Raw genomic sequence first — 13,392 nt, forward strand, 5'->3', positions numbered from 1 at the left:
AAGCCCTGGGCCAGGAAGATCCCACATGTCGTGGGAGCAACTAAGCCCGTGTGCCACAACTACTGAGCCTGAGCTCCAAAGCCCATGCTCTACAACAAGAGAAGCCACAGGAACAAGAAGCCTGCGCACTACAATGAAGAGTAGCCCCCACTTGCCACAACTAGAGAAAGCCAGTGCGTAGCAACGAAGACCCAATGCAGCCAAAAATAAATAAATAAAAAAATAAATCTAAAAAAAAAAATTCCTTTCAACAAATGGTGCTGATACAATTGGCTATCCAAATGTAAAAAAATGAAATTGGACCTCTACCTCACACCATATACAAAATCCTGGTTACAAAAGATCATAGAACAGTTTCTTAGATATGACACCAAAAGCATAAGCACTGAAAGAAGAAAAAACAAAAAAGACAAATGGGACTCTGTCAAATTAAAAACTTTTATGCTACAAAAGACACAATCAAGTGAAAAAGAAACCTACATGACTTCCCTGGTGGTCCAGTGAATAAGACTCCATGCTCCCAACACAGGGGGCCTGGGTTTGCTCCCTGGTCAGGGAACGAGATCCCACGTGCCTCAACTAAGCCCCAGTGCAGACAAATAAATATTAAAAAAAAAAAAAAAAAAAAAGGAAGAAAGGAAGAAAAGAAAGAAAAAGAAACCTACAGAATGGGATAAATTTTTACAAACCCTATCTGATAATCCAGGACATATAAAGAACTCTTACAACTCAACATTAAGAAGATAATGTAATTAAAATAGGCAATATATTTAGACATTTCTCAAAGATGACATACTAATGGGAAAAAAAGCACATGAAAAGATGCTCAATGTCATTAGGAAATTAGGGAAGTGCAAATTAGTATCACAATGAGATAACACTTCATGGCTAAAATTAAAAATGACAAGTGTTGACGAGGATGTGGAGAAATTAGAACCTACATACATTGCTGGTGGAATGTAAAATGATGCAGTCACTTTTGAAAACAGTTGGGGAGTTCCACAAAATGTTAAACACTGAGTTGCCATGAGCCCCAGCAATTCCATGTTTAAGTATATACTAAGAGAGTGAAAGCATATGTTCACACAAAAATTATACCTGAATGTTCACAGTAGCATTATTCATCATAGCCAGAAAGGGGAAAACAACCCAAATATCCATGAACTGATGAATCAATAAACAAAATGTGGCACACCTAAACAATGAAATACTATTGAGCCATAAAGAATACAGGATACACATAAAGGAGCTATATGATACATGCTACAACACAGATGAATCCTGAGAACAATATACTAAGTAAAAGAAGCCAGTCTCAAAAGGGCATATATTGTATGATTCCATTTATATGCAATATCCAGAACAAGCAAATCCCTAAAAACAAAGTAAATTGTGGCTGCCAGGGACTGGGGAAAGGCAGGTAGAGGAAGTGACTGCTAATGGGTATAGGGTTTCTTTTTTAGGGGAAGATGTTCTGAAATCAGATAGTGATAATGACTGTACAACTCTGAATATACTAAAACCACTTAATTACACACTTTAAAGGAGTGAATGTTATGGCATGTGAATTATATCTCAATAAAGCTGTTTTTAAAAAACTGTGAACTGGGCCTCCAACAAATTGATATATGAAACGTATACATTTACTAAGGATACTGTATATTCTCTAGCAAATTAACTGCAGTTGAGGAAAAGGTAGCAAACAAATTTGGGTGTGTTTTGGAGATAGAATCAACTGGTCTTAGAGACAGAATAAGAGAGGAAAAAAAATCAAGATGATTCCCAAGTTTCTCTCAGTTAACTAGGTGCTAAGAATGACTTACTGAGATGGCAAAGACTGAAGAGAACCAGAATTCAGAGAAAAAGAGAAATCAAAACCACCTTCATTGAAGAGAAGCTGGTCTTAGTTTATTTCTTCAAAAGGGAAGATAATGCCTTGAGGATCAAGGTAACAGTTTCCTCTGAGGCTGTAAACCACTGCCATCTACTGATGCAAACCGAGGATAAACATTTTGGGGGTAATTTCTCTAAGTTTTCAAGTAGACTGAATACACTGAAATAGCCTAACTAGCATAAAAATTCTTACAATAGCTCAGTTTGACAGGCTGAAAGTATATTATCAGACTAAGCTTGGAGAACTGGAAAACATACAAAGTCAAAAAGAATCTTGTGCAAAATTTAGGCAATCTGCAGGTGCACCTACCACATATACATTTGTGGAAAGACAAACTATCTCCTCCAATGTTTTCTTCCTCACTTACTAGCACCATCACCACCCAGTCACCTAAACTAGATATCCTGCCAGCATCTTTGATTCCACACCCTACTTCACATCCACCCATAACTATTCAGTTATTAAAACCTTTTCAAACTATACATGGCCATAACTCCATGCCCAAGGCTTAATTCAGGGTTAATATTTTGGGTTGAGACCTGGTAAAAACTTTTAAGGAGTGTCCCCAGATGACTCTGATGTGCACCTCTGCCTAAAAACTACTACAGATAAACTTATTCTTTCCCTCATTATTATTAATGCTACAGCCCTTGTTATCTACTGGACATATACCCTGAGAAAACCTAATTCAGAAAGTCACATGTGGACTTCCCTGGTGGCACAGTGGTTAAGAATCCGCCTGCCGGGAAAAATGGAGTGGGTGGAATCAGGCTTCCTGACTTCAAACTATATTACAAGGCCATAGTGATCAAGACAGTATGGTACTGGCACAAAAATAGAAAGGAAGATCAATGGAATAGAATAGAGAACTCAGAAGTAAGCCCAAACACATATGGGCACCTTATCTTTGACAAAGGAGGCACGAATATACAATGGAAAAAAGACAGCCTCTTCAATAAGTGGTGCTGGGAAAATTGGACAGCAACATGTAAAAGAATGAAATTAGAACACTTCCTAACACCATACACAACCATAAACTCAAAATGGATTAAAGACCTACATTTAAGGCCAGACACTATAAAACTCCTAGAGGAAAACATAGGCAGAACACTCTATGACATACATCAAAGCAACATCCTTTTTGACCCACCTCCTAGAATCATGGAAATAAAATCAAGAATAAACAAATGGGACCTCATGAAACTTAAAAGCTTTTGCACAGTGAAAGAAACCATAAACAAGACTAAAAGGCAACCCTCAGAATGGGAAAAAATAATTGCCTGTGAAACAACGGACAAAGGATTAACCTCCAAAATATACAAGCAGCTCATGAAGCTTCATACCAAAAAGGCAAATAACCCAATCCACAAATGGGCAGAAGACCTAAATAGACATTTCTCCAAAGAAGACATACAGATGGCCAACAAACACATGAAAAGATGCTCAACATCACTCATCATCAGAGAAATGCAAGTCAAAGCCACAATGAGGTATCACCTCACACCAATCAGAATGGCCATCATTACAAAATCTGGAAACAACAAATGTTGGAGAGGGTGTGGAGAAAAGGGAACTCTCCTGCACTGTTGGTGGGAATGTAAGTTGGTACAGCCACTATGGAAAACAATTTGGAGGTTCCTTAAAAAACTACAAATAGAACTACCATATGATCCAGTAATCCCATTCCTGGGCATATACCCAAAGAAAACCATAATCCCAAAAGAAACATGTACCATCATGTTTATTGCAGCACTATTTACAATAGCCAGGACATGGAAGCAACCTAAATGCCCATCAACAAACGAATGGATAAAGAAGATGTGGCATATATATACAATGGAATATTACTCAGCTATAAAAAGGGATGAGATGGAGCTATATGTAATGAGGTGGGTAGACCTACAGTCTGTCATACAGAGTGAAGTAAGTCAGAAAGAGAAAGACAAATATTGTATGCTAACTCACATATACGGAATCTAAAAATGGTACTGATGAACTCAGTGACAAGAACAAGGACGCAGGTGCAGAGAATGGACTGGAGAACTCAGGGTTTGGGAGGGGGTGGGGGGTGAAGGGGAAGGTGAGACGAAGCGAGAGAGTAGCACAGACATATATATACTACCAACTGTAAAGTAGATAGACAGTGGGAAGTTGTTGTATAACAAAGGGAGTTCAACTCGAGGATGGAAGATGCCTTAGAGGACTGGGACAGGGAGGGTGGGGGGGACTCGAGGGAGGGTGGGGGGGGAGTCAAGGGAGGGAGGGAATACGGGGATATGTGTATAAAAACAGATGATTGAACTTGGTGTACCCCCAAAAAAATAATAAATAAATAAAATTTAAAAAAAAGTTATTGCAAAAAAAAAAAAAAAAAAAAAAAAAGAATCCGCCTGCCAATACAGGGGACACAGGTTCAATCGCCCGTCTGGGAAGATCCCACATACCGAGGAGCCACTAAGCCCATGCGCCACGGCTACTGAGCCTGTGCTCTAAAGCTTGCAAGCCACAACTACTGAAAACTGCACGCTCTAGGGGCAAAGTGCTACCACTACTGAGCCCGCACGCTTGCAGCCCGTGCTCCACAACAGAAGCCCCTGCAATGAGAAGCCCCACACACCACAACCAAGAGTAGCCCCCTCGTGCCACACTAGAGAAAGCTCACGCACAACAAGGCACACCAATGTTCACTGCAGCAATACTGACAATAGCCAAGCCATGGAAACACCCTAAATGTCCATCAACAGATGAATGGATGAAGAAAATGTGGTACATATATATAATGGAATATTATTCAGCCAAAAAAAGGAAAGAAATTGGGTTGTTTGTAGAGATGCGGATGGACCTAGAGTTTGTCATACAGAGTGAAGTCAGAGAGAAAAAAAATAGGTATCGTATATTAACGCATATATGTGGAATCTAGAAAAATGGTACAGATGAACCTATTTGCAGGGCAGGAATAGAAAAACAGACAGGGAGTTCCCTGGTGGCGCGGTAGTTAAGACTCTGCGCTCCCAATCCAGGGGCTCGGGTTCAATCACTGGTCAGGGAACTAGATCCCACATGCATGCCACAACTAAGGAGGCTGTCTGCCACAACTAAGATCCGGTGCAACCAAATAAATATTTAAAAAAAGAAAAGAAATGCGGATGTAGAGAACAGGCGTGTGGACACAGGGGTGGAAGGGGAGGGTGGGATGAGTTGGGAGGTTAGGTTTGACATAAATACACTACAATGTGTAAAATAGCTAGTAGGAACATGCTGCATAGTACAGGGAGCTCAGCTTGGTGCGATGTGATGACCTAGATGGGTGGGACATGGGATGGGGGTCCCAAGAGGGAGGGGATATATGTATACATACAGCTGACTCACTTCACTGTATAGCAGAAACTAACACAACACTGTAAAGCAATTACACTCCAATACAAAAAAAAAAAAAATCAAAAACAAAAACCCTCCAAACAGCTAATGTATGTAACATCTTCAAGATCTAAAACCTACAAGTTTTTGAATTTTGGATACTCAATGATTAAAAATAAATATATTATAAAAAATACAGGCAACGCTATTCTTTTTCTGGAAGACCTATGACAAGGTAATTTACTTTCTTTTTTTTTTTTGGTTTGTTTGTTTTGTTTTTTTCCAGCCGTGCTAGGCAGCATGCAAGATCTTAGGTTCCCCGACCAGGGATCAAAGACCAGGGATCAAACCCACGCTCCCTCACTGGGAGCTCGGAGTCTTAACCACTGGACCACCAGGGAAGTCCTGGTAATTTACTTTCAAAGGCCAAAGTTGTAGAGCACAGGCCAAGAGACACAGCATTCTGAATTCTTATTAAAATGAGTTAAGACAATAAAGACAAAGCACACTTTCCCCACAAGTCAGTGTAAAAGCGTTAGTATAAGACAATTCACAAAAAGAAAACAAGTATTCTGAGCTCAGGAGGGTGTGAAAAACCACAATGATTTGAATAACCCAAGTAACGATTCCCCAACAGAGATCAGACTGTTCTGATTGGCTCCAGGAGCATTCTGGGTTGCCTGAAAACATGGCACTGACCTAGAGCAATGAGGACCTCTTTGAGATTTGTGTAGAGCTCTGGCATTGCAATGGATTCACTAACTCTTTAAAGCCCAAACCTAGATCCCTGGCTAAGATGCCTGGCTCAGTGTTACATCCAAGTATTTTAAAGTAGAGCTTTTAAAGTTATAAAATTACCCTTCAGCCATCAACTTAGTTTGACAGTTGCAAGTCTGATTTATTATTTGTGCCAAGAACCAAAACAGGAAAAATTATGTAGCCATTAACTAGTATTCTAACAAACTGCTCGCTACAACTGTCAAATCAAGATTCAGTCCATTATCACACTAGCACTAGTATTCTACAATGTACTAAAAGCAATAAGCACAATGATTCATAACACCTTGTTTAAGAAAAAAGAAAAGAAAAACACTTATCAACATGAAGGGAGGTGCCAAACACTTTGAAAATTTTACAGAAAACTTGATTTGTTTGGATAGCACTAAAAATCAGTTAATATAATTGATACACAGGAGCCTAACTTTTAAAACACTTAAGTATGAGCTTTGAGAAAAGGACTGTATTCAGATATACAACCTACAATAAAAATGAAAAACTCAACTCACCAGCAATTTCTACAATATCACCAGGAACTATGTCTTTAGCCTTAATCCGTTGTACACTCTTCCTGTCCTGTCGATACACTTTGCCCATTTCAGGCTCATACTCCTTAAGGGCTTCGATTGCATTTTCAGCATTTCTTTCCTGTAAAAAAGAAAACAAAGGTAATAGTAGTAAACACAGCCTGCCACTGCCAAGTGTTTCTAGCCCTAGGAATCAAATTTTAGAGTTCTAACCTAAACTTAAAAAGAAAAACAACAACAAAACCACAAGAGATGCACATTAATAACATTTGTAGTAAATGATTCACATCTTAAGATAATAAACATTAGGCCCCTATGATTTTGTAGTAAAAAGGAAAAAATAAGCATGCTAAGAAGGGTAAGGAGATAAAAATCAACGGAGAAAAGCAGTTATTAGAACCTGCTGTCCCTAAGCACACCATGCAACATGGTCCACCTTCAGCCTCACACCATTAAATCAATCTTGACTCCCATGAAAGGTGATGGTCTGGGGCTGGACTGCCCAGATTCAACCCAGGCTTCTGTACTCAAAAGCTACTGATTAAAACATAATAAATAAATAAATAAATAAATAAATAAATAAATAAATAAATAAATAAGCAAGCTACTGATTGTGGCTAAGTTACATGACACACAGGTTTACTGCCTACAAAACCAGGACACTAACAGTACTCATCCTCAAAGGTTGTGAGGATTTACAAGCTACGTGTAAAATGCTTAGACTGTGTTTTGGCACAGAGCAAATGCTTTGAGTGATGAATTAAGAAAATCAAGTTACATCTCACAAATTCTAAACCTCTCACCGGTGGTAAAGACCAATAAGTGGCTGGAAGCACTGCCAGTTCCATACCATATTTACCATAATATTATATATGAACATGTCCAGACTTAGTGACACACAATTTTTCTTCCCTAATTTCAAGATGAAATATGCATAATTAAAATGAGTCATGTTGAAAAAAAGAGCAAAAGGAAAGTTCCTTGTGGGGGGAGGGGGTGGGAAGCTTATGTGATAATTCGTCTTTTTTCCTTTCAGAAAATAAGCAATCAGAAGTCAAGGAGGGGACTTCCTAGGTGGCGTAGTGGTTAAGAACCCACCTGCCAATGCAGGGGACATGGGTTCAAGCTCTGCTCTGGGAAGATACACCACATGCCACGGGGCAACTAAGCCCGTGTGCCACAACTATTGAGCCTGCACTCTAGAGCCCATGCTCCACAGCAAAAGAAGCCACTGCAATGAGGAGCCTGCACACCACAATGAAGCGTAGCCCCAGCTCTCAGCAACTAGAGAAAGCCCGTGTGCAATAATGAAGACCCAACACAGCCAATAAATAAATAAATTTATTATTAAAAAAAAAAAGTCAAGGAGCAAATCTACAAAGCACAAGCCCAGGTGAGGTTATTCAATGCACAAAGGAAAGAATTCTTTCATTTCTCTCACATCTTTGTCTTCTAATCTAAATCTCTACATTTTAATCTTTACTTGGATAAAATTTATGCTCAATACCATGCAATCTCATTTTTCCCCTTGTGGTAAAAATTACGTCCCCAAACCTGCCTGAAAATAATTTACATGACAGAAAACTGAAAGCTAATGGCGTGTGTCTCACTTTTTATGTATGTATCCCTGAAAAAGTATAGGAAACCTTAAATTTGGGAAGTTCATGATAAAAATAATTTAAATCCCATATGAGATCTGCTTAAGGAATGAGTCTATCTGTAGTACCTTATAATTAACAGAAATACCAGCATATCTAACTCTAATCAATGTCACTGCTGAAAGGTCCTTCAGGTTCAGTTCAAACATTACTGATATTATAGGAAGAATAAATTCTGAGCATTGCTGCTATTCAATTAGTCGAATTTGAAACTTTTTCCTCAGGATTTGTCCCCCTGAATTTATGAATTGTGGCAGTTTTACTCTTTTCTCTTTCCTCAAGGTCATGTCAGGTAGAGTTTAACTGGACGGATCAAGGTTAAGACATCCAGGAATACTGTATTTTGCTTCTGTTAAAAATCGGCAAAGGCACATTTAAATTAGAAGCATAAACTTAAAGATAAACTATCTCAGACCCCAAGGACAAAGATGCCAATTAAAATCACTTATGCTTGGTCTATAACAAATGCTCAATAAGTAATAGTTATTATTACTATCAGTATTGTATTTGGGAACATGCACAATTACATATTTTATGTAAATTCCTAAAAAAGCAATTTCTGGGTTACAGAGTATGTGCAAGTCAAACTTTAATATGTATCACTAAGTTACCCTTTACAGAAGTTACATAAAATTAAAATGATAGTTTTAATCAGCTTCCACACACCCTCGCCAGCATGTATACTCAAACTTTCTTAATGTTTAGGTATAAATTTTATTGTTATTTTAATTTACGTATTTTTAATCTTAAGTGGGCTAACCATCTTTCTTAAATTGATAAGCCATTCGTATTTCTTTTCTGTAATCTGTGTTCATGATCTTCACCCTTCCTTTTATTGAATTTTAAGAACTTTGCATATATAAAGGAAATCATCCCTTTGTTATGACATACAAATATAAATTTGTCATTAAAAAAAAAAAAAGCCTTACCCCCAATTCAAACTATTAAAAGGAGTATTTATATAGTACAGGGGGTGGAAAAGGGGAGCAAATGACCATAGATTCAAACAGATTATACCAAAAAAATAGGTCAGCTTGGGGAAAAACAAATATACCTAACTTACTACAAATAAAAACTTAGAAGACCTTCTAAGGTTTCCTTTGTTCTAAAAGTTGCAACCCCTACCTCCCTCCACTCAAATCCAGATAGCTCTAAATGTCATTCCTCAAACACACTTTGTACCACTCTGCTCATGCCACCCCCTCTCTGGACTATTCTCCCCAGCCTCCACCCATTTCTCTATAGTTCCCCAACTGCTTGTCAGCCTTCCTTGATGACACTGATCAGAAATATATGCCCCACCCCTCCCAAATACCACTCTACACTATAATTATAAATTCCCTTACTTCCAGGAAGAACCCTATTGCTCATACCCTTCTGTATATTATGTAAATAGGATTAAGATATAAGACTGTTACTTTTCTTTAAGCTAAGACATATATAAAAGTCCTGTGAAGGGACTTCCTGGTGGCACAGTGGTTGAGAATCCACTTGCCAATGCAGGGGACACAGGTTCGAGCCCTGGTCCGGGAAGATCCCACATGCGTTGGAGCAACTAAGCCTGTGTGCCACAACTACTGAGCCTGCGTTCTAGAGCCCAAGAGCCACAACTGTTGAAGCCCATGCACCTAGAGGCTGTGCTCCACAAGAGAAGCCACGGCAAAAAGAAGCCCATGCACTGCAATGAAGAGTAGCCCCCGCTTACCACATCTAGAGAAAGCCCACACGCAGCAATGAACACCCAATAGCCAATAAATAGATGGATAAATTTATTAAAAAAAAAAAAAAAAAAAGTCCTGTGAAAACTGCTGTAAAATTTTACTTTGGAGTTCAGATCAGCCTGGTCCTGGATATAAATCACAGATACTCTATGTATGTACTATCTGTATGGCCTCTGATAAGTCAATCACTCTGAACTTCAATGTCACAACTGTCAAATGGGACTATCATCTACCTTACCAATCACTCTAAGCATGAAATGGGAATATATATGACGTATCTACTATGTAACTGACATAAATTAATTTTAAAAAATATTACTAGAGAAGGGCATCTAATGCTACGTATTATTTCTTTTGCCTAAATTATTCACAAAAGGATCATTTCTACTTACACACAATCAATTTTTTAAAAATCAAAATAAAATAACACAATTAAAAATTTCTTCTAAGTAGGCATCTTTCTAAATGAGCTCCCCATGTAAAGGCCTTCATGTTTATTAATAAGATCAGAAGTTTACAATTCCAACAGGACTAAGTATGTTTACAAGATGTTTCCACTTTAAGAATGACAGAGGCACTCTATTTTAGTCCTGAAAGAGGTGACTATATTCATCAAAAATCTAAGAGATCAATACTTAAAAGATGAATGTGAAATCCTAGTCTGAGTCTGTTAAAATATATCAAAACCAAAAACTAAACAGATCCACAATCTTAGAAAAGTTAAATTCTCAAACTAGCTATCTGCAGCAGACCAATCATGCAAATGCGGGGCAGAGGTGTGATCCCATGTTTCTGTAGTAAAATTAGCTTCCATTCTGTAAATAAGGCCTGGGCACTGGGCAATTAAGGGAAAACAGCCAGGAATATGCTCTGAAGGTAAAATTATTTAGGATTTAAACAATTTTTATAGGTAAATACACACGTGCACAAACACCCCCGCAAAGAGAATAAAAGCTTTTCATAGGAAGCAGCCAGAAAATATAAAGAGAGATACTGGTTCTCAAATTTTCTGGTTTTCCTTACGTAGCTTCTTTATGCACTGTTCTTAATTCCATGCTACCATGAAGGATGAGCAATTTTAACAGCAAAGTATATATACATGAGGTCTAAAATTTTGCCATTATATAAATTAATAGATTAAAAAACGTGTAATTCCACAGATATTTTTAGTCAACACACCAGGAAAAAGAAATAGAAAGACTAACACAGTTTAAATCACTTACATAAATTAGCAAAATTTAGTACTGCAGAAATTTTTGCTTACCTGCCATACACCCACAATTGCATTGGCTACTAATATAAGTAATATCACAAAGGGTTCTACAAAAGCTGTAATTGTTTCTTCACCTTCTTCAAACCAAGCCAAAACCTAAAAGAGAAATGGCATGTGTTAAAATTGTAATGTGTTCTTACAACAGAAGTGACTGGCACTAAAGGAATTATTATGATACATAAAATTTCTTTTCTTACCATCCTTAGAAATAAAACACAGCAAAATGTAATGACATAAACAACAGCTTATATCTTATTCTCAATAATTCTTAAGATTCAAAACTATAAACTTAATAATACCCGTAAGAACTAATTTATTTTTTCAGGTAATAATTGGTTTAAAATCCAAAACAAATACTTTTGGGGAAGTAAATCGCATTCATTTTCTATGTATATTTTTCAGAAGAAATAAAACAAATTCCTGATTTTGTTAAAGTAAAAGGTATCATCAAACTGTTAATCTGGTTAATATTCATATCAAATAATACCTAAGTGGCACAAATTCACAGTAAAAACCACTTAATTGCTGACTCAAAATTAGAGTATATAAACTGTTAATGTCCCACGTATTTTCAATGGTGTTGCTGAAGGTCATTAGTGCAAGGTTGTTCTGTGATCAGGACTGTATTTTGAAAGTTATCCCCCTTATGACATCTAGTACAGTAACACAGCACTTCAGGATGACATAAATCCAAAACTTTTATAACTCAGCACAGAATACTGCCCCAAGAAAAATGAGCAGAGAATTAACTTCTCGCTCACACAACCACAACTTTCAGATTTAAAAGCTACAAGAGTGCCACACTGTACTTCATAACTGAGCAACCCTAAGAAGAGAGAATTCAACACAATGTATCTTAAAATAATATTATAAATTATAAGAACATGGTAAAAGAGGCATCTAAATGGTTAAAAATTTAACAACCAATTTTTGTGGAAGACTGCCAATCCAAAAAGGATGTTAAATGTATCCCATGATTCAATCTGGGAGGTAAGATTTGCCTTTGCCTTTTAACACTGCTTAAAATGTTTGCATATTCCACAATGAAATCGCTTCCTTAAAAGATCTATTCAGTAAACAATGAAAGCACTGTTTTTGATACTTATTAATATCATCAGATATGGTTTATGGCAATAATGAAGCCATCTGACATTTCTACCTAGTGGAATACTATAAAGTGAGTTTTGACACAAACAGCAAACAACCATAAAGATGATTAAGGCAAGACCCAGCACGAACGCTGCAAGTAAAAGAGGGTAACTACGAGTTCACAACAAATATCAATTTGTTAGGCAGCTACAGCGCTCACCACTATGCCACCAACAAAAGAAATATCAATCTGAGCAGGGAGAAAACCAGGAGACACAAGGACCAGGTCCTGAAGCATGCCAATCACTACTGACAGCTAATGAACCAGGGCAAGCCAAACACCAGAATGAATACAAATTGTTGCTGCAAGCTTTCAACAGGGCACTCCTGGTGTTAAGGCCAGGCCTAATGCCAGAATGAAAATTTCTCTAGGAAGTTATAAATTTTGATAGACCTAAGATCACAGCTGCTTTGATACTAGTCTTTCAAACATTTGCCAAGGAGAGCATATCAGAAATAAGAAATTTAATTAGCTCTTGGGGGACAAAAATTGCTTAACTTTAAGAGTAACCAGGACCTTTCCAAAAGGTCAGTGAGGCATTAGCAACTTTAAGATAAGCTTCACACCTTGTTAAAGCGGGTATGAATTTCCCTCTTGGCAGCTAGGTCTGAGAAACAAACTTAAAGCAATATCCCATATCAGCTGGAGCAAAGGAAAAGACTAAGGCAAGCAAGCAGGGACAGGACAATCAAAACAAAACTCTACTCTTCAGGAAACGCGTGGTTCCTCTGCACAAGTGGTACTCATCAATAATGCAATAGCCCTCACCTGTATTATGCATAGCCTTTACTTCCACTATGTGACTTTAAATGTTTATGTGTGAGAAACACAGGCATTCATAGTTATTTGAAGGTTCTGTACAATGTATAATTACAGCCCAATGAGTGGGCAAATCTCTCAGTGTGGAAGGACGGTGCTGAACCTATTTAACACTGACAACTACCAATTTTCTAAATACTTTAAAAAATATTTTGAAACCCACAAATAACCCAAAGAATTAAGTGCTACAACTCAAAGATAAACCATATTTCACTG

At 37.5% G+C, this 13,392-nt stretch overlaps 1 protein-coding gene across 2 annotated transcripts in view; it reads right to left on the reverse strand.

The window, feature by feature from the left end:
• The window catches only part of ATP2A2 (ATPase sarcoplasmic/endoplasmic reticulum Ca2+ transporting 2), a 59,665-nt gene that overhangs the window by 39,840 nt on the left and 6,433 nt on the right, over window positions 1–13,392 (reverse strand). For both annotated transcript variants that reach the window (XM_057744450.1, XM_057744449.1), the window contains exons 4-5: window positions 11,199–11,303; window positions 6,538–6,676 (exon numbers count right to left, since the gene is read on the reverse strand). In XM_057744450.1, coding sequence (XP_057600433.1) covers window positions 6,538–6,676; window positions 11,199–11,303 — 244 coding nt within the window. The remainder of the gene's footprint in view (window positions 1–6,537; window positions 6,677–11,198; window positions 11,304–13,392) is intronic.

This window comes from Hippopotamus amphibius, chromosome 8, assembly GCF_030028045.1.
Source record: "Hippopotamus amphibius kiboko isolate mHipAmp2 chromosome 8, mHipAmp2.hap2, whole genome shotgun sequence".
NCBI classification, from domain to species: Eukaryota; Metazoa; Chordata; class Mammalia; order Artiodactyla; family Hippopotamidae; genus Hippopotamus; species Hippopotamus amphibius.